General features: G+C 53.2%; 2 protein-coding genes and 1 long non-coding RNA gene across 3 annotated transcripts in view; 1 reads left to right on the top strand and 2 right to left on the bottom strand.

Annotated features, from left to right (window-relative positions):
- Positions 1-3125, bottom strand: part of INCA1 (inhibitor of CDK, cyclin A1 interacting protein 1) — a 7554-nt gene extending 4429 nt beyond the window's left edge. Inside the window, exons 1-2 of the mRNA XM_017496724.2 lie at positions 3091-3125; positions 2209-2290 (exon numbers count right to left, since the gene is read on the bottom strand). Coding sequence (XP_017352213.1) covers positions 2209-2252 — 44 coding nt within the window. The 5' untranslated portion in view covers positions 2253-2290; positions 3091-3125. The remainder of the gene's footprint in view (positions 1-2208; positions 2291-3090) is intronic.
- Positions 3126-4242: 1117 nt separating this feature from the next.
- On the bottom strand, positions 4243-6546 carry LOC119466731. The gene is made up of 3 exons (XR_005195190.1): positions 6050-6546; positions 4993-5895; positions 4243-4297 (listed from the first exon to the last, which is right to left on the bottom strand). It is a non-coding gene; the product is annotated as an uncharacterized LOC119466731 (long non-coding RNA).
- Positions 5458-21930, top strand: part of KIF1C (kinesin family member 1C) — a 26806-nt gene continuing 10333 nt past the window's right edge. The window contains exons 1-18 of the mRNA XM_017496722.2: positions 5458-5661; positions 7672-7792; positions 8044-8176; positions 8596-8672; positions 9048-9227; positions 9860-9925; positions 10262-10440; positions 10530-10641; positions 11672-11749; positions 11915-11980; positions 12065-12140; positions 12640-12718; positions 12929-13074; positions 14667-14833; positions 14994-15073; positions 15198-15273; positions 20201-20280; positions 21119-21213. Of these exons, the coding sequence (XP_017352211.1) occupies positions 8071-8176; positions 8596-8672; positions 9048-9227; positions 9860-9925; positions 10262-10440; positions 10530-10641; positions 11672-11749; positions 11915-11980; positions 12065-12140; positions 12640-12718; positions 12929-13074; positions 14667-14833; positions 14994-15073; positions 15198-15273; positions 20201-20280; positions 21119-21213 (1663 nt within the window). The 5' untranslated portion in view covers positions 5458-5661; positions 7672-7792; positions 8044-8070. The remainder of the gene's footprint in view (positions 5662-7671; positions 7793-8043; positions 8177-8595; positions 8673-9047; positions 9228-9859; positions 9926-10261; positions 10441-10529; positions 10642-11671; positions 11750-11914; positions 11981-12064; positions 12141-12639; positions 12719-12928; positions 13075-14666; positions 14834-14993; positions 15074-15197; positions 15274-20200; positions 20281-21118; positions 21214-21930) is intronic.

Here is a 21930-nt window from a genome sequence, read left to right as displayed (position 1 = left end):
AAAAAAAAAAAAAAACTTTTCCACTGATTTTTACTGCCTTTAGAATAAAATCCAAACTGTTTTTTTTCTTCTTCTTCTTTTTTGAGACAGTCTCACTCTGTCACCCAGGCTGAAGTGCAATGGCTGGATTAGAGCTCACTGCAGCCTCAAATTCCTGTGTTTAAGTAATTTTCCTGCCTCAGCCTCCTGAGTGCTGGGACTACAGGCATGTGCCACCATGCCTGGTTAATTCTTTTAAATGTTTATCAGAGACGGGGTCTTGCTGTGTTGCCCAGGCTGGTCTCCAATTCCTGAGCTCAAGCAATCCTCCCACCTTGGACTCCCAGAGTTCTGGAATTACAGATGTGAGCCACTGAACCTGGCCTATACTTGTTTTATTTATTTCTTCTCCCCTTCCTTCCCACACTTCCTTTTCTTTTCTCTTTTCTTTTCTTTTTTTTTTTTTTTTTTTTTTAACTCCATCAGCTCTAGGACCTTTTCTTTTCTTTCTTCCTTTCTCTTTCTCACCTTCTTTCCCTCCTTTCTTTCTTTTTAGAGACAGAGTCTTGCTTTGTCACCCAAGCTGGAATGCAGTGCTGTGATCATAGCTCACTGAAGACTCAAACTCTTGGGCTCAAGCAATCCTCCCGCCTTGGCCGCCCAAAGTCCTGGGGTTACAAGCATGAGCCACCACACTTAGCCTAGTGTTTTTGTTTTTGTTTGAGACGGAGTTTTGCTCTTGTCACCCAGGCTGGAGTGCAGTGGTGCAGCCTTGGCTCACTGTACTCTCTGCCTCCCAGGTTCAAGTGATTCTCCTGCCTCAGCCTCCCAAGTAGTTGGGATGACAGGCGCCCACCACCACACCCGGCTAATTTTTGTATTTTTAGTAGAAATGAGGTTTCACCATGTTGTTCAGGCTGGTCTCGAATCTCTGATCTAAGGTGATCTGCCTGCTTCAGCCTCCCAAAGTGCTGGGATTACAGGGGTGAGCCACCACACTTGGACTTGTTTTTTTTTGTTGTTGTTTCTTTGTTTTTGAGACAAAGTTTCACTCTTGTTGCCCAGGCTGAAGTGGCATGATCTAGGCTCATAGCAACCTCTGCCTCCCAGATCCAAGTGATTTTCCTGTCTCAGCCTCCTGAGTAGCTGAGATTACAGGCATGTGCCACCAAGTCCGGCTAATTTTGTAGTTTCGGTAGAGACGGGGTTTCTTCACGTTGGTCAGGCTGGTCTCGAACTGCCACCTCAGGGGACCTGCCCACCTCGGCCTCCCAAAGTGCTGGGACCACACCTGGCCTGGCCTGTTTTTTTTTTTGTATTCGAGATTGAGTCTCTTTCTGTCACCTAGGCTGGAGTACAGTGGCACAATCTTGTCTCTCTGCAACCTCTACCTCTTGGGTTCAAGCAATTCTCCTGCCTCAGCCTCCCAAGTAGCTGCGGTTATAGGCGAGTGCCACCATGCCTGGCTAATTGTTTTATTTCTAGCAGAGATGGGGTTTTGCCATGTTGGCCAGGCTGGTCTTGAGCATCTGACCTCAGGTGATCTGCCTGCCTTGGCCTCCCAAAGTGCTGGGGTTACAGGAGTGAGCCACCACACCCGGCCCCCTGTTTTATGTTTTAAATAGTACTCATCACTAGCTGAAATTATATTTGTTTACACATTCTTTGTTCCCCTCTCTAGAATGTAAGCTCTACAAGAGCAGGACCCCTATCCTGCTAATTGCTGAATCCCCAGTGCCTAATGCAATCCCTAGAACATTGTAGTGTTCAAATTATTTGTTTTGTTTTGTTTGACATGGAGTCTCCCTCTGTTAACCAGGCTGGAGTGCAGTGGCGTGATCTCAGCTCACTGCAATCTCCACCTCCTGGGTTCAAGCGATTCTCCTGCCTCAGCCTCTCAAGTAACTGGGACTACAGGCGCGTGCCACCATGCCCGGCTAACTTTTTTGTATTTGTAGTAGAGACGGGGTTTCACCGTGTTAGCCAGGATGGTCTTGATCTCCTGACATCACGATATGCCCCCCTCCACCTCCTAAAGTGCTGGGATTACAGGTGTGAGCCACCTTGCCTGGCCTTCAAACTGTTTAAGAAATTAATGAATCATCAATCTCCTGAGACCAGGGATTGCACTTCTTGTTCTTTATTTCCTAATCCTTTTAGAAAAGGACTCAGGCTTGCAATCTTCCCTCCATCCCATCCCCATGCTGCCCACCCAGTGGGAGGACTCACTTGGCAAAGGGGATGAGGTTGTCTCCATCTTCCTGCACCCACATCACTGGACTGGGCTGGGTAGCTAGTCTCCTCTTTGGTGCTGGGAGGATAATGGAAAATAAGTCATTCATTCATATAATGGCTATAGGGATGAAACCAGTAGCAGGTCTAAAGATTGAAAAAAGAATGATCAGCCTGACCAATATGGTGAAACCCCATCTTTAAAAAAAAAAATGAAAAAATGTGCGGATGCTGAAAAAAGGGAGAGCTTAAAAGGCATTTGTAGCAGCCAGGTGTGGTGGTGGCCCATGCCTGTAATCCTAGCACTTTGGGAGGCTGAGCAGGTGGATCACAAAGTCAGGAGATCAAGACCATCCTGGCCAACATGGTGAAACCCCATCTCTACTAAAAATACAAAAATTAGCTGGGCATAGTGCCACATGCCTGTAATCTCATCTACTCTCGAGGCTTAGGCAGGAGAGTTGCTTGAAGCAGAGAGTCAGAAGTTGCAGTGAGCCGAGATGGCACCACTACATTCCAGCCTGGCAGCAGAGCAGGACTGCATCTCAAAAAAAAAAAAAAAAAGGTATTTATAGTGCTGGACTATTAATTGAACATTCACGTTGAAGACAGCACAGGAAAAGTGGATGTGGTAAAAGATAAAGAAGAAAGGAAATGTTCTGAAGTTAAATGTGCAGAATAAGTGGAATTTACAGATAGCAGTTAAGCAATAACTGGCAGTATGGGACAATGAAAATGAAAAATGATGACAGTGGAGACTGGCTGGGGTGGAGACATTTTAGGATGTCAAGAGAAGTGGCATAATTGAGGGTTATCAATGAATCAATTATGAGTGGTTAGTCGAAGTTTAAGTGTGTGCCTGGGCGCAGTGGCTCACGCATGTAATACCAGCAATTTGAGGGGCCGAATCGTGAGGATTGCCTGAGCTCAGGAGCTGGAGCCCAGCCCGGGCAACACAGAGAGACGTCGTTTCTATTAAAAAAAAAAAAAAAAAAAGGGCTGGGCGCGGTGGCTCACGCCTGTAATCCTAGCACTTTGGGAGGCCGAGGCGGGTGGATCACGAGGTCAAGAGATCGAGACCATCCTGGTCAACACGGTGAAACCCCGTCTCTACTAAAAATACAAAAAATTAGCTGGGCATGGTGGCGCGTGCCTGTAATCCCAGCTACTCAGGAGGCTGAGGCAGGAGAATTGCCTGAACCCAGGAGCGGAGGTTGCGGTGAGCCGAGATCGCGCCATTGCACTCCAGCCTGGGTAGCAAGAGCGAAACTCCGTCTCAAAAAAAAAAAAAAAGTGTGGACATAATGGGCAACTGGTGACAGTGTAGGAGGGGGCAGTTGGGAATGCCTATGGATAGGAAGGTGAGCAGGGAGGTCAGTTGCATAGCTAAAATTAGGGACAGCCAAAGATGACCTGAAGGCCAGTTGGGGTGGGGAGAAAAGGCAGTTAAGGCTGGGCACAGTGGCTCACGCCTGTAATTCCAGCAATTTGGGAGGTGGAAGTGGGTGGATTGCGTGAGCCCAGAAGTTTGAAACCAGCCTGGGCAACATGGTGAAAACCTCTCTCTACAAAAATATTTTAAAAATTAGCCAGGTGTGGTCGTGTGCACTTGTACCCGGAAGGCTGAGGTGGGAGGATCATCTGAGCCTGGGAGGTCAAGGCTGCAGTGAGCTGAGATGGAACCACTCTGCACTCCAGCCTGAGTGAGACCCTGTCTCTAAGGGGAAAAAAAAAGTGGACTGTAATCCCAGCACTTTGGGAGGCCAAGGCGGACCACTTGAGGTCAGGAATTCGAAACCAGCCTGGCCAACATAGTGAAACCACGTCTCTACTAAAAATAAAAAAATTAGCCAGGCGTGGTAGTGAGCGCCTGTAATCCCGCTACTTGGGAGGCTGAGGCAGGAGAATCGCTTGAACCCAGGTGGCGGACGTTGCAGTGAGCTGAGATCGCACCACTCCACTCCAGCCTGGGCGACAGAGCGGGACTCCGTCTGAGAAAAAAAAAAATGCTAGATCAGTTAGGAGAGTGCATGTAGGCTAGGACAGAAACAGCTGGTTGGAACTGCAGAGGTGACTCGGATTTATCCTAGGGAACTAGGGATGGGCTGAGAAAGCAGGTGGGGTGAAAAGCAGAGAGAGAAGTATGTGGAACTGAAGCGGCAGATGGGGCTAGCTGGAGTTAGGCTGAAAGGGATGTCCTGACTCAGGGCGGTCAGCAGAACCTGGGGGGCAGCGGGAGCTGCGGGGCATTTGGGCCTCAGATAGTTGGGCCCGAGCGGGTGACCTAGATCCAAGGGCAAGACAGAGCTAAGGAAGCCAGGAAGGATCCTCCACAGTTGACCTCGGGGTGGCCCCGGCCTGGGAGGGTGGATGAGGACCCAAGGGTCAGGCTGGGGCTGAGGGGCTGCCTGGAGTCTGGAGCCCCGCTGGAGGGAAGCGCGGGGCCGGAGAGCGCGGCCTGGGCCTGAAGGGGCGACTGGGACCCTCTGCAGGTGGACCGGACGTGGCCGGACCTTCCGGGCAGCCCAGCCCGAGGGCACGACTGGGGACCTGCATCCCCCCCGAAGAGGGGCCCTGAGGTGGTGGGCCCAGGCTGAGGGGCCGGCTGGGGCCTGAGGGGAGTCCTGGGCCTGAGAGAGCGGCTCCGGCCTGAGGCGGCACCGGGGCCCGAAGGGATTGTTGGGGCTTGAGGCGGCGGCCTGGGCGACCGAACTTGAGGGCCAGGCGGGGACAGAGCGCCCGAGGAGCCGCACCACGGCTGGCCGCACTTGGCCTCAGCACCTGAAGCAGCTGCGCGGCGAATTCTAGAACTCGGCGAGGCGGGGAGAAGAGAGACTGCGATTCGAGCAGCGGGAGGAGCTGGCAGGCGGCGCGCTCCTGAGGGTGGAACATGAGCGGAGCCGCCTTCTGGGCGGGGCTCGGCAGGAGGCTCCGCCCCCTGGGCGCGCCTCCGACGGCGGTGACGTGCGCGGGGCCCGGGCCTGCGTCCCCCCGTGGGTCAGCCCCCGACCTTTGCCTGCTCTTTAGGCGTTCGCAACCCTTCTGTAGCGCGGCGTCTGCCCCGCCTTCCGCGTCCGGAGCTCAGTTCCCGCGTCCCCGCTCGCTGGGCCCCATAGGCCGGGAGCGTTGCCCCTTTAACAAGAGAAGCCCGAGTCGCTCCCGGCACCTTCCTGTGACGGCGCGCGGCCGCCCCTCCGCGCGCGCCCGCCCGCGCGTCCCCCGCCCCTCGCTCCCGCCCCAGCTAGCGCTGCCCGGGCGGGCGCCGGCCGCTGGCGCCGCTACTGCTGCCGACCCCGGGGCGCTAGTCCGCCGCCCGCCGCCCGGGGACCCGGCGAGGGGCGGGGGCAGCTCCGAACCGGCCCCGGATCGTCCCCGCTGCCGCCTCAGGCTTCCCGGAAAGCTTGCCCCTCTCACTCCGCCGAGCTGCTCCGGGAGCCCCGTCTCGCCGAGGTGAGGGCTGGGGAAGGGGGAGGGAAGGGACGCCCGCGGAGGAATGTGCCGGCTTGGGGGGCGGGGAGCCGGGGTCCGGGTTGCGTTCCCCGGCGGCGCTATCTAGGCTCGAGAGCCGGAATCATGTGCTGTTTGTTCCGCGGAGGCGCAGAGAGGTGCCAGGCCCGGGCGGCCGCCGGCTGACTGGACAGGAGGACGGGTCCGCATGGCCGCCCAGAGAGACCGGGCGGGGACCTGTGTGAGAACCGCTGGGTGGGCAAGGTGCAGGTGGCCCGAGACCCCCTTTGCGCCCTATCGGCCCCACCCCAGCCGCCCAGTATCCTTCTTGTAGCCCTCTGCTCCTTCACAGCTGCACCAGCCAACCCTGTCCCTACCTCTATTCCCTTACCCCGCCGGCCCCCAGCCGTGCCGCCCCATTCTCTGTCCCATTAGCCACAGCAGCGGCGTCACCATTGCTTGTCGCCACCAGTGTCCTTCCCTCCCCTGGTCAGGGTCTCGGGGGTCAGGGCTGTTCTTCCTGAGCCAGCTTCTGTGATTCCAGCTACTCCCTTCCGGTCTGGGGACAGACCAGTCCTCTCACCATCCCATACTCTGCCCAGGAAGGCCGGTGAGGGGAGGTCCAGTGTGGCAGGAGTTTGGGGCCCACTGGGGCCACAGGAGGGGGCTCAGCATCCCTTATCCTTCTTCATGGTCCTCCTCCCTGCTCTCCGTGGGCGTGGGCTGCTCAACCTCTCCTCCCAGGGTGTGGGCACCCGATCACCCACATTCCTGGGCTTCAGCCTGGCACCTTCCCCAGGACAGTGGACGCCATAGCACTGGCCCCAGGCTAGGACCAGCCGGCTTCCTTTTCTTTTTCTCACTTTCAGGGAGGCCCTAGGGACCCTCTACCCTCAAAGACAGGTATTTCTGGGCGCCTCAAGGGTGGTGCCCTGAGGGTTGGTCTGATGGATACAGGATGACCCCACCCTCCCCTGCCCATTGTCCTGGATCCTGAGGAGGAAGTGCTGGGGGCTGGACAAGGGGCTTTAGAGCCCACAGAGTAGGCCCTGTGGATCCCAGTCCTGGGTTCTCCAGTCCTTGGACTTTGCCCATCAGCAGTACCGGCCTGGTGGGTGGAGACTGTGGGCCCTACGTGGGAACTGGATTCTCTCTTGCTGACCCTGTGGGGAATTTTAGGACAGGTTTTTTTTTTTTTTTTTTTTTTTTTGAGACGGAATCTTCTTCTGTTGCCAGACAGGAGTGCAGTGGCGTGATCTCAGCTCATTGCAATCTCTGTCTGCTGGGTTCAAGCGATTCTCCTGTTTCAGCCTCCCAAGTAGCTGGGACTACAGGCGTGTGCCACCGTGCGCAGCTGAGTTTTGTATTTTTAGTAGATATGGCGTTTCACCACATTGGCTAGGATGGTCTCGATCTCTTGACCTTGTGATCTGCCCGCCTTGGCCTCCCAAAGTGCTTGGATTACAGGCCTGAGCCACTGTGCCTGACCCAAAGGACAGGTTTTGCATTTGCATTTTCCTCTCCTCTCATCTCTCTTCTGGGCTCCCAGTTTGTGCTTTGGCTTGAGAGTTCCCCACTCTGCCTCTTTAACACCTTGTGTTTGTTGTCCTCTGTCTCTTCTTCCTTTCCTCTCCCCTTCTTTTCTTTATAGCATGACTGCAGACTTGCCTTTTTGTCTTATTTGCTTGGTGTCTGTGACTCTCTGCCCCTCTTCTCTTTTTTATTGCCACCCTCCCATCTCTGCCCATGCGCCCTTCTCTCTGAATTGCCTTCTGTCCAACCTCTTTCTTTCTCTCCTCTATCTGAACGTTGAGTACACTTGTGAGTGACGAGGAATAAAAATATCACCGTCCCTGCCCTTGGATTCACATTGCGTTCAGCCACTCCAGAGGGGCAGCTGTCCGTACCTTTCCTACCATTGCCCCCCTACCCGTGGCCCTCCAACCTGGGAACCCCAGACAGGTCTCTGGAGCCGTCACAGGTGCTTCCTAACAGCTCTTCCTCCACAACCAGGGTATCTCCCAGAGCCCCAGCTGGTGTGGCCAGGCCCCAGGAATAGGATGGGGCTCCCCCTACGAGGGCCGGTGGCAGCCAGAACTGATACAGCCCCTTTGGTCTGGGGCCAGGACACCAGGTAACTCTGGGGAGATGGCCCAGGTCCTGGCAAGCTGGAATATGGCTGGGGAGAAGGGCAGAAATACCTTTGGGAGTCTCTCAAGACAGTGACATTTGGGAGGAAAGCCAGGAGTGTGAGAACTGGGTCCTTGAGAGGCTGGGTGGCTCTGGGGGTGATATGAAGAGGCTGGTTCCGGGAAGAAGCTGGGAGACAATGTCTTGGTCCCCCCCAGTGGCTCTGACCCTACCATACCTTTTTTTGTCCTCCAGCTGAGGAGGGCAGGAGTGTCTGGAGCCATGGCTGGTGCCTCGGTGAAAGTGGCAGTGAGGGTTCGGCCCTTTAACGCCCGTGAGACCAGCCAGGATGCCAAGTGTGTGGTCAGCATGCAGGGCAACACCACCTGTGAGTGAGTCCCTGGGGCCTGACTGGGCACAGTCAGGGAAGGCTGAGCCCACCACACAGGCCAGTCCCACTGGGCCAAACTAGGGGGAGAGCTGGGCTGGGCACAGAGCAGGTGCTAGTCATAAGGGCGGGGGCTGGGGCAGGCTGGCCTTTCCCATGTTCCCAGTCCCTGGGAGGGGGAATGTTGGCCTGGAGCCCTCCATTGCCCAATCCAGGGAGGCAGCTCAGTGGGGGCGGGTCCTAGGAAGCCAAAATTAGCTTTGGTAGCTGGAGGGGGTGGGGAATATCAAAGGGGAGAGATGAGTCAGGACAGTGGTGGGGAGTGGGATGCTTGGATTCCAGGGGCTGGTGGGGATGTGGGCAGGGGCTGGGAGTACCTGACTCTGACTTTCCTTTCTTTACCCTCTCCTACCCCTCAGCCATCATCAATCCTAAACAGAGCAAGGATGCCCCCAAAAGCTTCACCTTTGACTATTCCTACTGGTCACACACTTCGGTGAGGTTATTGGGCTGGCTGAAGAGCAAGGCAGTGAGAAACAGTGGATTTAGGTCCTGGGGAGGGGACATGTTAAGACGTAGGACTTCCAGGGGATTAGTCAGGCTGGATTGCAGGGTGATCCTGGGTAGGGGTGGTAGGACCCTTGGGCTATGATTGAGGTCCCGAAGGGGAAGGGAGAATCCCTTGGGGCAATTAGGACTAGCAGGGGCTGGATAGGATCCTCTGGGCGATTAGGACAATAATGGGGATGGGAGGGCACACAGGACCTTTGGGGAATCATCAGTAATGGAAGCAAGACCCTTGGGACAGAGACAGGAAGGATGAAGTCATCCAGGGTTCCTTCTCTTTTTCTCTGCTGCTGCTTTCTCCTAGGTGGAGGACCCCCAGTTTGCATCTCAGCAACAAGTGTATCGGGACATTGGAGAAGAGATGCTGCTCCATGCTTTTGAAGGCTACAACGTGTGCATCTTTGCCTATGGGCAGACTGGGGCTGGGAAATCCTATACCATGATGGGCCGACAGGAGCCAGGGCAGCAGGGCATTGTGCCCCAGGTACTCCCAGGACCTGGTGGGGCAGCCAGGGCAGGAACTTCTTTAGCTGCCCTCTGAGAGAGGAAGGACCAGGGTCTGAGGATTAAGAAACAGAGACCTGGCTCTGAGGCCACTGGTGAAAGGCAATGTAATGGGAGATAGAGGCTGATTGCAAGCTGGACAACCCTTTGGGGTGGGGGGGAGGTTTTGCCCCATGAGAGACACGCCTCAGTGAGAAGAGTGAGGCTTTGGCATCAGTGAGCCAGTTTTACAACTTACCACTGTTTTACTTAGTTTCATGATAATTCATGAGTATGGTTATCCTACAGGCTTGTGTACCACCGGCAGGGTGTTAACTGTAGAAACGCCGGTAAGGATAACAGAGTTAACTGCAATTGTCCCTGACTGTGCAGCATAGTAACCTGGCACACAGGCTTGGGAGTCAGGATGCCTGGGGTTTGCACTCTGGCTGGCTGAATGCTAGCCTGTGATCTTGGGCAAGTGGGAACCTTTCTGAGGTTGTTTTCCCATCTGTAAAATGGGAATAACCCCACCCTCAGGGCTGTGGCAAGGGTTCAGTGGGGTCACTGTGGCTGGACACTTCAGGTATGCCCTGAACAGGAGTGTCTTTGTTTTTCTGTGTCCCTCTCCAGCTCTGTGAGGACCTCTTCTCTCGCGTTAGTGAGAACCAGAGCGCTCAGCTATCCTACTCTGTGGAGGTAAGCCCAGGTCTCAGTTGCAGGGCTGAGAGGGGATCCAGGCTGCTGAGGACAGTTGCTAGAACCGGATAACCTGGGATCTAATCCTGTCTGATGGTTACCAACTGTGACTTTGGGTAGTGATTCTGTCCTTCAGCTTCATGTGTTCATCTGTGAGATGCTAATGATCGGACCTACCTCCTAGCTTGTTGCGCAGGACGCTGAGCCAGCATCTGCAGAATGTGTTGCACCGTGGATTAGCTGCAGTCACTGGATCGTGTCCAGTGGATTCAGATCAAGTTTCATTGTCAGTGTTGTTGCTAGTTTTGTTACTTCTAATTTGCTTCTCCCGCTCAGGTGAGCTATATGGAGATCTATTGTGAGCGGGTACGAGACCTCTTGAACCCCAAGAGTCGGGGTTCTCTGCGGGTCCGGGAGCACCCCATCCTGGGCCCCTACGTGCAGGACCTGTCCAAATTGGCTGTGACCTCCTACGCGGACATTGCTGACCTCATGGACTGTGGAAATAAAGCACGGTGAGGCAGGCTGACAGAGCGGAGGGCAAGGGAGCCAAGACTGGGAAGGTGAGAGGCAGAATCCAGTGACAGCTCCCTTTGCCCCCAAGGACTGTGGCTGCCACCAACATGAATGAGACCAGCAGCCGTTCCCATGCTGTCTTCACCATTGTGTTCACACAGCGCTGCCATGACCAGCTTAGTGGGCTGGACTCGGAGAAGGTGGGACCCCCCTCCCCAACCTCCCTTGGCAACAGGAACAGGACATGGTAGAAGGGTCTTGGGCCCTCTGCCAATGCTGGGTTGAGTGCCTCCTTAAGACTTCCATGACCGCCCCCTACCCAGATTAATCTGTCCCCCTCTACTACTGTTTACTTTTTTGGTTTGTCCTTTTTTTTTTTTTTTTGAGATGGTGTCTCGCTCTGTCACCCAGGCTAGAGGGCAGCGGTGTGATCTTGGCTTACTGCAACCTCTGCCTCCCAAGTTCAAGTGATTCTCCTGCCTCAGCCTCCCGAGTAGCTGGGATTACAGGCACATGCCACCATACCCAGCTAATTTTTTGTGTTTTTAGTAGAGATGGGGTTTCACTGGGTTAGCCAGGATGGCCTCCTTCCCCTGATCTCGTGATCTGCCTGCCTAGGCCTCCCAAAGTGCTGGGATTACAAGCATGAGCCACTGCACCCAGCAGGTTTTATTTTTGTTTTTTTTAGACAGAGTCTCTCTCTTGTCCAGGCTGGAATGAAGTGGTGCAATCTTGGCTCACTGCATCCTCCACCTCTGGGTTCAAGTGATTCTCCAGCCTCAGCCTCCTGAGTAGCTGGGATTACAGGCATGTGTCACCAGGCCCGGCTAATTTTTGGTATTTTTAGTAGAGATGGTATTTCGCCATGTTGGTCAGACTGGTCTCGAACTCCTATCTCGGGTGATCCACCTGCTTCAGCCTCCCAAGTGCTGAGATTACAGATGTGAGCCACTTTGCCCAGCTGTTCTTTTTACTAGACCCAGGACAGGGCTTGGATCCCCCTGTATGTCCCTTGTCCCTGCCTGCGGTGGACTTGTAGCTATTTGTAATTGAGTGAGTAACCACCGTCTCACTGTTGTCATGTATTGTTTCCCCTGGTCTCCTCCCTTGCTTCCTCTTGGCTCTTTGCAGCCCTTGCCAGCTGCCCACATTCCCGCTGGGTGATCCCCTGATTTGCCTGTCCTGTCCCTCAACCCCACCTCATCTCCTGCCTGTTTACTTTGACCCCAGGTCAGTAAGATCAGTTTGGTGGACCTTGCTGGGAGTGAGCGGGCTGACTCCTCAGGGGCCCGGGGCATGCGCCTGAAGGTGAGGGGGCTTTGGAGGGCTGGTTGGTTGGAGGGCAGCGTTATGGGCTGTGTGTGGAGGTCTCCATTCGGAGGAACCTGGGACTCTTGTTGGGGAGGTACAAAGGGGAAGTGGATCGGATTGGGAGAGGAGGGCCTCATCCCTACATTCCTCATCCTTTTCTAGGAGGGCGCCAACATCAATAAGTCCCTGACTACTCTAGGGAAGGTGATCTCGGCCCTTGCAGATATGGTGAGACCTGGGTGTTGGGAAGAGAAGGGGCTTGGGAAAGGGGGGGTGACCCACCCTAACTTCCTTCCCTCTTTTATCCCCCAGCAATCAAAGAAGCGGAAGTCAGATTTTATTCCCTACAGGGACTCTGTGCTCACCTGGCTGCTCAAGGAAAATTTGGGTGAGGGCCTCTTCCTCTCTCTGCTGACCCTGACGCATCCCTCAAACCCCTTTGATACGTCTGACAGATCCCCTTGCCATGCCGAGAATCCCAAATCCTGTTGTCTGACTTCTCCCTCTGACCCAGGGAACATCCTTGGAAGATTTCCTGATGCTGAGATAAAGGCCAACCCCCCCCCTGCCAAGCCTCACTGACCTGCTACTCATGAACCCTCCCTGATCTCTGATCCCAGATCCCAGATCCCATACCCACTGCTGCACTGCTGACTGCATCCCCCTCCTGTGGTTCTGTGACTATGCCGCAGATACCTGGTATCTCCCTGACCTCACTGTCTCCTATAACCAGATGTCATCGTCAGTTCCACACTCTTAGCTTCCCCAACTCAGACCGTGACCCTGTCAGACCCCTGCCTGAGCAGTGAGGCCGCGGCCCCATGACCCAGTCTGACTTTTTTTAACCCCTACCTGAGCTAAAGCTTTTCCCTGCATTCCATTCATAGGTGGGAACTCACGCACAGCAATGATTGCAGCCCTGAGCCCTGCTGACATCAATTACGAGGAGACTCTCAGCACCCTCAGGTGGGGCTTCTGGCTCTAGCAGGGATGGGGCAGAACAGGAAAAGTGCCAGGAGTTCAGAGGCGAGTTGCTTAGGACCCTGCTAGTGAGACGGGGTAGATGTCCGAACCCTGCCACAAAATCTTGAGACCTGGGAGAGGGAGAAGAAGAAACAGGCAGCAGACCAAGTGTCCCCTGCACCCAGGCCTCACTGATCCTTCTCGCTCACCCAGGTATGCCGACCGCACCAAGCAAATCCGCTGCAATGCCATCATCAACGAGGACCCCAATGCCCGGCTGATTAGAGAGCTACAAGAAGAGGTGGCCCGGCTGCGGGAGCTGCTGATGGCTCAGGGACTGTCAGCCTCTGCTCTGGAAGGTAGGGTTTCCAGGGATGGGCAGCCCAGGACGCCCCTTGGCCCACCCCATCCTTCTCACATGCCTTTGCGCACTTCTGGAGCCAGGGAGGGACCATGAACTATGACTCAGTGACTTGGAAACAGATGTGGAGAGGGGATGTATGTCTTCAGATGTGACAGAGCTGGGAGGGACTAATTTTCTCGGGGAGAGTCAGGATCCAGAGGGACCTGTCAGGCTCCTGGAACTAATAAAATGACAGGTACAGGAAATATGTACTTATGGGTCAAACAGTAAATTGTTAAGAGGCTAGGCTACTGGCTAACTCTGTTGGCAGATGTTCTTGTAAAATGTCAAGAGCTGAAGTGGATGATGGTGTAACAGTTCACAGTGGAGTGGTTTCTAACATGTTGCACTCAGCCTCACTGATAGGAAACTGTCCAAATGAGAGGATGTGTAATCCATGCTGACTGGGTCAGGAATGGACCCTGCATTCAGTCTTGAGATCATCCCATTGAGGATAGTTAGGATGCTGAGGGACACAGTGTGGGGAATGTAAGTGGGAAGAGAAGGATAACGTAGATAGGATATTTGCCTTCCAACATTTGAGGGATTGTCTCGCAGAAGAGAAAGCAGTAAGGTCTTTTATCCCAGAGGGCAGAACTAGAAACACTAGTACACATGATGTGGGGCCTGTTTCAGCTCAACACAGCTAAGAATTCTTACCTTTTTTTCTTTTTATTGAGACAGAGTTTCACTCTTGTCTCCCTGGTTGGAGTGCAATGATGCAGTCTCAGTTCACTGCAGCCTCCGCCTCCTGGGTTCAAATTATTCTCCTGCCTCAACCTCCTGAATAGCTGGTATTACAGGCGCCTGCCACCTCACCCGGCTAATTTTTATATTTTTATAGAGACTGGGGTTTCTAGAAACCATGTTGGCCAGGCTGGTCTTGAACTCCTAACTTCAGGTAATCTGCCCTACTTGGCCTCCCAGAGTGCTGGGATTACAGGTGTGAGCTACTGCGTCCAGCCGAGCTAAGTATTTTCTTTTTTTTTGAGACGGAGTCTCACTATGTTGCCCAGGCTGGAGTGCAGTGGCACGATCTCAGCTCACTGCAACCTCCGCCTCCCAGGTTCAAGTGATCCTCCTGCTTCAGCCCCCTTAGTAGCTGGGATTACAGGCATGCACAACCATGCCCGGCTAATTTTTGTATTTTTAATAGAGACCAGGTTTTGCCATGTTGGCCAGGCTGGTCTTGAACTCCTACCTCAGGTGCTCTACCCATCTCGGCTTCCCAAAGTGCTGGGATTACAGAGTGAACCACTGCGCCCAGCTCCAGCTAAGAATTTTCTGATGGTGCAAGTCATCTAACAGTGGAAAAGACTGGCTGCCTCATTCAATAATGAGCTCTGCACCCCTGGGGTTCAAGCAGAGAGACTGGGTGCCCATTTGTCATGGCTGTGGTAAGAGGGCTCCCTGTCTGGTAGGAGGCTAACCAGCTGTCTTCTGTAGTCCTTATAGACTCGTCCTTTGTGAAGCTCATGATCTCCTTGATGTCTCTCATCTGCTGCTTCTTTCCTTAGCCTCATTCTTTTTCCTCTGTCTCCTACCAAGGCCTGAAGACAGAAGGGAGTGTTGGAAGTGCCCTGCCAGCTGTATCGTCTCCCCCCGCTCCGGTGTCACTGTCATTGCCCACCACACATAACGGGGAGCTGGAGCCGTCATTCTCCCCCAACACGGAGCCCCAGATTGGGCCTGAAGAAGCCATGGAGAGGCTGCAGGTGGGAAGCTGGAGCTGGCAAGGGCTAGGGGTCTGGGCGTTGCTGGGAGTTTAGTTCTCCAAAGTCAAGCTTGAGAAAGAAGGAATTCTAGGAGTAGAGTGGCCCCAGGGTAGATGCTTGTCCCAGACCATCCTGAAACCTACCCACCCTTTTTCCCCAGGAGACAGAGAAGATTATAGCTGAGCTGAATGAGACGTGGGAGGAGAAGCTACGCAAGACAGAAGCCCTGAGGATGGAGAGGTGTGAGGGCTGACAGCTGGGGCCCTGGGAGGAGTTGGGGGCAGCAGTGGAGGTTGGGCCCCACAGGGAAGGAGGTCACGGGCAGTGAAAGTAAGACCGACATTTGCCTATCCTTTGCACACAGAGAAGCGTTGCTGGCTGAGATGGGGGTGGCCGTCCGGGAGGATGGGGGAACTGTGGGCGTCTTCTCTCCAAAGAAGGTGAGTGAGGAATCTGGTGAGGAGGCCTAAAGCACTCTCTGAATGCTTAGAGAAGAGGCAGGAGGTGCAGGATAGTGAGTGCTATCTCCGATCTCTCCCTTTGAGGTGCCTGGCTTGTCCCTCTATCATTTCTGTCCCCTCCCCTGCCACCTCCTCTCTGTATTGTCTAGTCATCCCTGCCTTCTCCCTCCAGCCACTGGATAGCCTCAGGAGAGAGGGAGAGGACCTGGGAAATTGGAGGCTGGTTGTGATAGAGACTGAGGCACTGTATGTGCCTTTGTCTCATTTGAGTTTTATACTCTTTACATGTGCTCAAAAAAATAACTAAAGACATCTGTTTTTCAAAAGGATAACTTGGGAAGACAAGACTAAAGGGAATAGAGGAGGCATAAGCACTACGCTGTAAGGTAGTGGGTACCAGTACAGCGAGGGGTTGGTTAATAGATGGAGGCACCAGTATGGCCTGGAGCTATGCCACAACTGGTTTCCTGGAGAAGGTAGTTTGGAAAGTGGAACCTGAAAGATGGACAGGACTTGCAGGGTATGGAGGAGTAGGGACAACATGAGGTTGAACAGCCTGGGGTACGTGTTGGTCTAAGTGGGACACGCCAGTGCCTGACACGTACCTGCTGCCAGATTTTAGGTGCCTCATAAATCTTTGCTGAAAGGAAGGAAGGAGCAGGGCAGGAGAGGTCAGGCTCAGGTGGAGGCAGAAATAATAGTCAAAATATGAATATCCAGCCAGCACAGGAACTGACCAATCGGAAGGGACACTGACTGTAGACAGCCAGTGCCACCGCACCAGTGCATACCAATGAAGGAATGGGCAGAGGCCAGTTTGAGCAGAGCAGGAACTTCCAGTTTCACCAGGGAACCAGCTCAGCCTGTCTGGACCATGGTGTGAAGCAGCAGAGTATCAGGCCCTAAGTCAGATACATTGTGCTCTGGGCCAGACAGGGTCGCTGGGGGCTACCTGGAAAAGGTGATGGGTTACCAGAATGAGGCTCCTCTCTCTTTTGTAAAGTCAGGTCCATCTAGGGGGCTAGGCAAGCAGGGATCACTGAACCCCTCTTCTGAAAAGAGAAGGGTTTTGCCTTGTCTGGCCCAAGCCACAGCAAGGGAGTGAGAGAGCTGTGGGCAGCAGGCCAGGCTGCTTGTCTGGGGTCTTGCCTAGGGCTGGGGACGCTGGGCTTTGGAGTCCCTCTGAGGAAGTCAGACTCTTCTGGGACCCAGCCACATCTAGGTGGAGAGAGGGGCTACAGATCCTCTCTCAGCATGGCTTCCAGCCACCTTTGTGTACCTGTACCTGGGATGCCTCCACCATGGTTGCAAGAATGGAGAAAAAGCAGAAAGGAGTGTGGAGACTGATGGGGTGGATGTTTCTTCCTTGGAGAGCTTGCAGATATGCCATCTGCCAAAGCCTGGAGACCAAAGGAGGGGGATCTTGTTTTATTATTAATTGTTCTTATAAAGGTAATACATACCAGAAAGAACATTCTAGTAATTCTAAAAGGTATGTACAGTGAAAAATAAGTCTCTCAGTTTACAGCATTTTGTTAAAGAAAAAAAAAAAGTAAGTCTCCATCCTTTCCACCCTTAAGTTCCCCTCTCAGAGGCAGCCTCCATTATGAGTTCTTAGTGTGTTCTCCTAGAGATAGTGTCTAGAAGGTGTTATAATACATGTTACAGGCATGTGTTATATAGAGCTATACACAGTTGCACACATTTACAGTCTCTTTCTCTAATAGTTGTAGTTGCATACCTTATTTTATTTTATTTTTTTGAGAGAGAGTCACATTATGTTGCCCAGGCTGGAGTGCAGTGGCACAGTCTCAGCTCATTGCAAACTCTGCCTCCCAGGTTCAAGTGATTCTCATGCCTCAGCCTCCTGAGTAGCTGAGATTACAGGCACCTGCCACCATGCTGGACTAATTTTTGTATTTTAGTAGAGGCAATGTTTTGCCATGTTGGCCAAGCTGGTCTCAAACTCCTGGCCTCAAATGATGCGCCTGCCTTGGCCTCCCAAAGTGCTAGGATTACAGCTGTGAGCTACAGCGCTTGGCCTATGTACCTTATTTTAAAGGTTCCTTTATTTTTTTCACGGTGTCAGGGTATTCTGTTGCATTGATGTAGGATAATTTAACCAGTTTCCCACTGATGGACATTCAGATTCTTTCCCATTCCTTGATGATACAAACAAGGCTATCATGCATAGTCTTACAAATGAGTGTTATCTGTAGAGAGGTTCCTAGAAGTGGAGATGTTGGGTCAAATGGTAGCCATTTAAAATTTTAATCTATATTGCCAAAGTGCCCTCTGAAGATTATAACGATACCAGTGTATACTCCCAACGGTAGCATGCAAGAAAGGTTATTTCCCCTCACCCTTTTCTACATTCTGGGTTAATGAGACTTTTATCTTTGCCAGTGTGATTGGTGAAGAGGTGTCTTAGGGTAGTTCACTTTTACATTTTTCTCAGGCTGGTGAGGGTGAACATATTTTCATGTTTAAAAGCCATGTGGTCTGAATCCAGAGAACTGTTAGATACATGGGGAAATGGGTTTGATGGGGGTAGCTCCAACAGGGAATAGTTGGGCCCCGGAGGAGAAAACTACAGTTTGTCTTGGAGGGAGCCCCCTCTTGCTGGGACCCCCACCACTGGGACTAAGCACTGCTTAAATCAGTAATATTCAAACGTAGTTCTGAACTTCCTTCTCAGGGTTGAGGGGAGGGACAGGACCAGACCCTGGGGCTCCCACCCCCAGCCTGGGCCTGAGCAGCTCCTTTCTAATCTGCTTGATGTCCTGGGCTTCTAGAGAAGGTTTTGCTTTGAACAAAGAGTTGTAGGGCTGAACAAAAAGTTGAAAAGCACTGCCCCAAATTGTATTCCCTCTCCCCAAGGATAGATTGCTTTCTGCTTCTGGAGCCCATCAATGTTTGCCAGTCCCAGAGCCGGCCTGACACTGTGGTGTAGGGAGGGGCATGTGTGTCCCTCAAGAGAAGTGTCACAGGAGTGGTCCTTAGGGCACTTGGATGAGGGCTGGATGCACAGATATACAGATACCCGTGGGGGACACAGCCTTTGACTGTTCAGGTGGCTCCCAGAGAAATAGAGGTTGAGCTACATGCTGTTTCCCTTCTGTACCCTGTGCTTTTCTGCCTCTGCACTTCTGTGCAGGCTCCTTTCACCTGGAGCGCTCTTCCTGATGCATGTCCACACCCTCCTCATTCTTAAAGGCCAGTTTCCGTGTTGCCCTTCCCATTAAGTCCTTCTGATCCCTTTGGAATCCCATAGTTCTTCACTTTATTCGTCTTTGCTTTTGAGTCCCTCCCAGAACACGGGGGCACTCAACCCCCTGGGAACAAATGAATGAGCAAATGAACTTAAGCAAGGGCCTGAGAAAATCAGAAACTCCTCCATGAAGCATCTATTTCCAGCTTGTAACAGTGTTTCCACACCAAGCCTCACATCCCCTAGCTGACTTTGATTTCCTGACTGACTGGACAGCAGCGCCTGGGCTTGACTCATCTCTGGGCCCTGCCTAGCACTTCACCAGGGCAAGGTAGAAAGGCCATAGTAAATCCTTCTGGAGCAGAGGCAGGAGGTCTTGTGTTCTGATGGAAGGCTTAGGAAAAATTCCTGGAGGAAGTCACATTTAAGACAGACTGGGAGAAATGGGAAGGAAGTGAATGATTTTGGCTGGTGGGGGTGGGGCGGGAGGGGAGGTTGTTGTGGGGGCCCTCAGGGATGCAGGAGGCCTGCTTTGGAGTGAGTGCTCAGGGGTCCTCTGAGTGGAAGTACAGAGCCTGGGAGAGAGGCCTGGGATGGGGGCTTGGACAGGTGGACTGGAGCCTGGACATGGAGGAGGCCCCAGGGATACCAGGGTAAAAAGCAAGCTCAAGTCCAGTGAGCCTGGGGTTCCAGCTGGAGAGGTCTCAGCAAGGACATGGCCATAGCGAGGTGTGGGCAGGAAGCTGGGAGACCCAAGGGGTGGCAGGAAGGCAGGTGGGCCTGGGGCAGGATGGTGCCCAGGGGTAGACAGGTGTCGAGGGGCAGGCAGCAGCTGGCATGAATGGGGGTACAGAGGCAGTAAGACCTGTGCGCCACCCAGAGTACTGCCCATGGAGGGCAGGGCTGTTGTAACAGAAACAAGTCAGGAGAAGAGAGTGGGCTGGGTTTTCAGCACAAAGCAGCATAGCAATCACTCAGGTATTCAGGATGGACTTGGTTGGGGACTTAAGGCAGGGACAGCCCTAGGCAGCTGCTGCAGGGACCCAGGCTTGAGGGGAAGGGGTAGTCATTGGGGAAGAGTCAGGGAGACTGACAAGAAACATGTTGGTTCCATTTGCTTTTAAGTTGAAGTGACATTTTTTATTTTTTAGTTGTGAAAGTAATTCATGTGTGTAAGAAATTCAAGATTGATGAAAGGTGGGGAGTACCAGTGTGCTCACTCAGTCTCCCCACTTACTCTCCAGAAGCTGCACAGTACATTTTGAGGAAAGAAAAGATGGGACCTGGAACAGAGGAATATAGGGAAGAAGAGAATGCAGGGGTGTTTGGGACTTTTGGTCAGGGAGCCTGGCAGGTCAAAGTGCTTCTGAAGAGATAGGCCTTGGGAAGGGTTGCTGACCTAGACGTAGCTGGATGGGTAGGGCAATTTTTGTAGGCTCCTTCTGTGAAGAGAGGGTGGATCAGACTGTCCCAAAGGCAGTTGGTGTGAGAAGTGGGAACCAAAGAACCTAAGAGGATCTTCAGGGTGGAGGGATGATGATGGGAGGAGTACAGAGGGCGTGAGAACTCTCCAGAGTGAGGGGGGTGCAGCTGGCAGTGCCAGGCCTGGAGGGGTGTCTCCTCCCACCCCTTCCTTCCTTCCTTTCCATGGCACCCCTGAATGGCTCCCCCGACCATCCTTCTTTCCCACCTTAGACTCCCCACCTGGTGAACCTGAACGAAGACCCTCTGATGTCTGAGTGTCTGCTCTACCACATCAAAGATGGCGTCACCAGGTAGCGTGTACCCAGCAGGGGTGACCTCTGCTTTTGGGGTATGGCTGCAGAGATTGGCCACATTGGTGATTCCCTTCCCTGGTGGTCCCTGGAGACACCTCAGATCTCTCTAAACAGCCACCTCCACAGCCCTGCATGCTCTCCCAGCTTCAAGAGAAGTTGCTGAGCCTGCCTCCTCAGTGGCTGTGTCGCCTTCATCTGCCAGTTTGGTTAGGGTGAGAGATCTTTGTTTACTGGGGCAGGAGAGTTAGGAAATGTAGACCCCCACATTCTTAGCCCCTGATGCCAATGCCTTGGCATCCCTTGGTGGGGCCTTCCCTGGAGGCGGGAGCAGGGAAACATGGCCTGGTCTGTGCTGTTGAGGGCTGGGCATCTAAGGGCAAGTGGCTCCTTGAGCTGGTATTAACAAGTCCTGGGGGCTCGATGCCTCCTCTAAAGGGGTGAGGGTGCCCTTTCCCTCCCACCACAGGCATTTGTGGCTATCTTTAGTAATCATCGTGGACAGGGAGTGAGCTCTCAGGATCATCAGCCTTAAGGAGGGTGGCGGCCTGTGGCTGAGGGTGCCCATTTCTCCCAGGTTTGCTTTTCCCCTTTGCTGTATAATATGGTGACTAAGAGCATGGCTTCAGAGTCAGGCACATCTGGACTCAGATCTGAGCTTCACCACTGCCCACCTGAATGACCCTGGACAAGCCACTTCACCTCCCGGAGCCTCTGCTTCCTCATCTGTGAAATGGGAATAATTTGCTTGGCTTATTGAGTTGAATAAACTGGTGTTCAGGAGGAGCTTGGTTAAAGTCTGACACATGCTCAGGAATGTTGGCCATTGCTTCCCCAGGGTCGGCCAGGTAGATATGGACATCAAGCTGACTGGACAGTTCATTCGGGAGCAACACTGTCTGTTCCGGAGCATCCCTCAGCCAGATGGAGAAGGTAATGGCTGAGGGGGTAAGAGAGGCCAGATAGGGAGACAGAGAGGCCCCATGTTCTACCCCAGACACGGAACACAGAGGCCTGGGTTGGGCACTAGGGAGTGCGGCCATATAAAGAGGAGTGGTAGCCTTGTCCTCAGAGGGGCTTCAGGTTCATGAGTATGAATTGAGGAATATCACAGGCCTGGCCCTCTGCACCCACCCTGAGAGGGCAGACTACTGTGTGGTCAGGGACTGGTGAGGGTCCCAAGGCAGAAATGGAACACTGGTGAGCCAGAGGGTGTGATTTTGCTGAAGAGATCCTGCCCTTCTTGATCTTGTTAGACGAAACTAGCACTCTGGTCCTTTTTAAATGAAAACCTGTATTTGAATATCTGAACTTTTCCTGTAGAAAAACTGCCTCTATCCAGTTATGACTGCAGAGGTTTCTTTTTTTGTTTTTTCTTTTTCTTTTATTTATTTATTTTGTTTGTTTGTTTTTTTGAGACGAAGTCTTGCTCTGTTGCCCAGGCTGAAGTGCAGTGGTGTGCTCTTGGCTCACCACAACCTCTGCCTCCCTGGTTCAAATGATTCTGCTGCCTCAGCCTCCCAAATAGCTGGGACTACAGGTGCATGCCACCCTGCCCAGCTAATTTTTGTATTTTTAGTAGAGACTGGGTTTTACCATGTTGGCCAGGATGGTCTCTATCTCCTGACCTTGTGATCTGCCTGCCTTGGC

This window comes from Cebus imitator, unplaced genomic scaffold (genome assembly GCF_001604975.1).
Source record: "Cebus imitator isolate Cc_AM_T3 unplaced genomic scaffold, Cebus_imitator-1.0 Scaffold223, whole genome shotgun sequence".
Lineage (NCBI taxonomy): Eukaryota > Metazoa > Chordata > Mammalia > Primates > Cebidae > Cebus > Cebus imitator.
The sequence above is the reverse complement of the archived record's forward strand: the minus strand, read 5'-3'. Positions and strand labels throughout refer to the sequence as shown.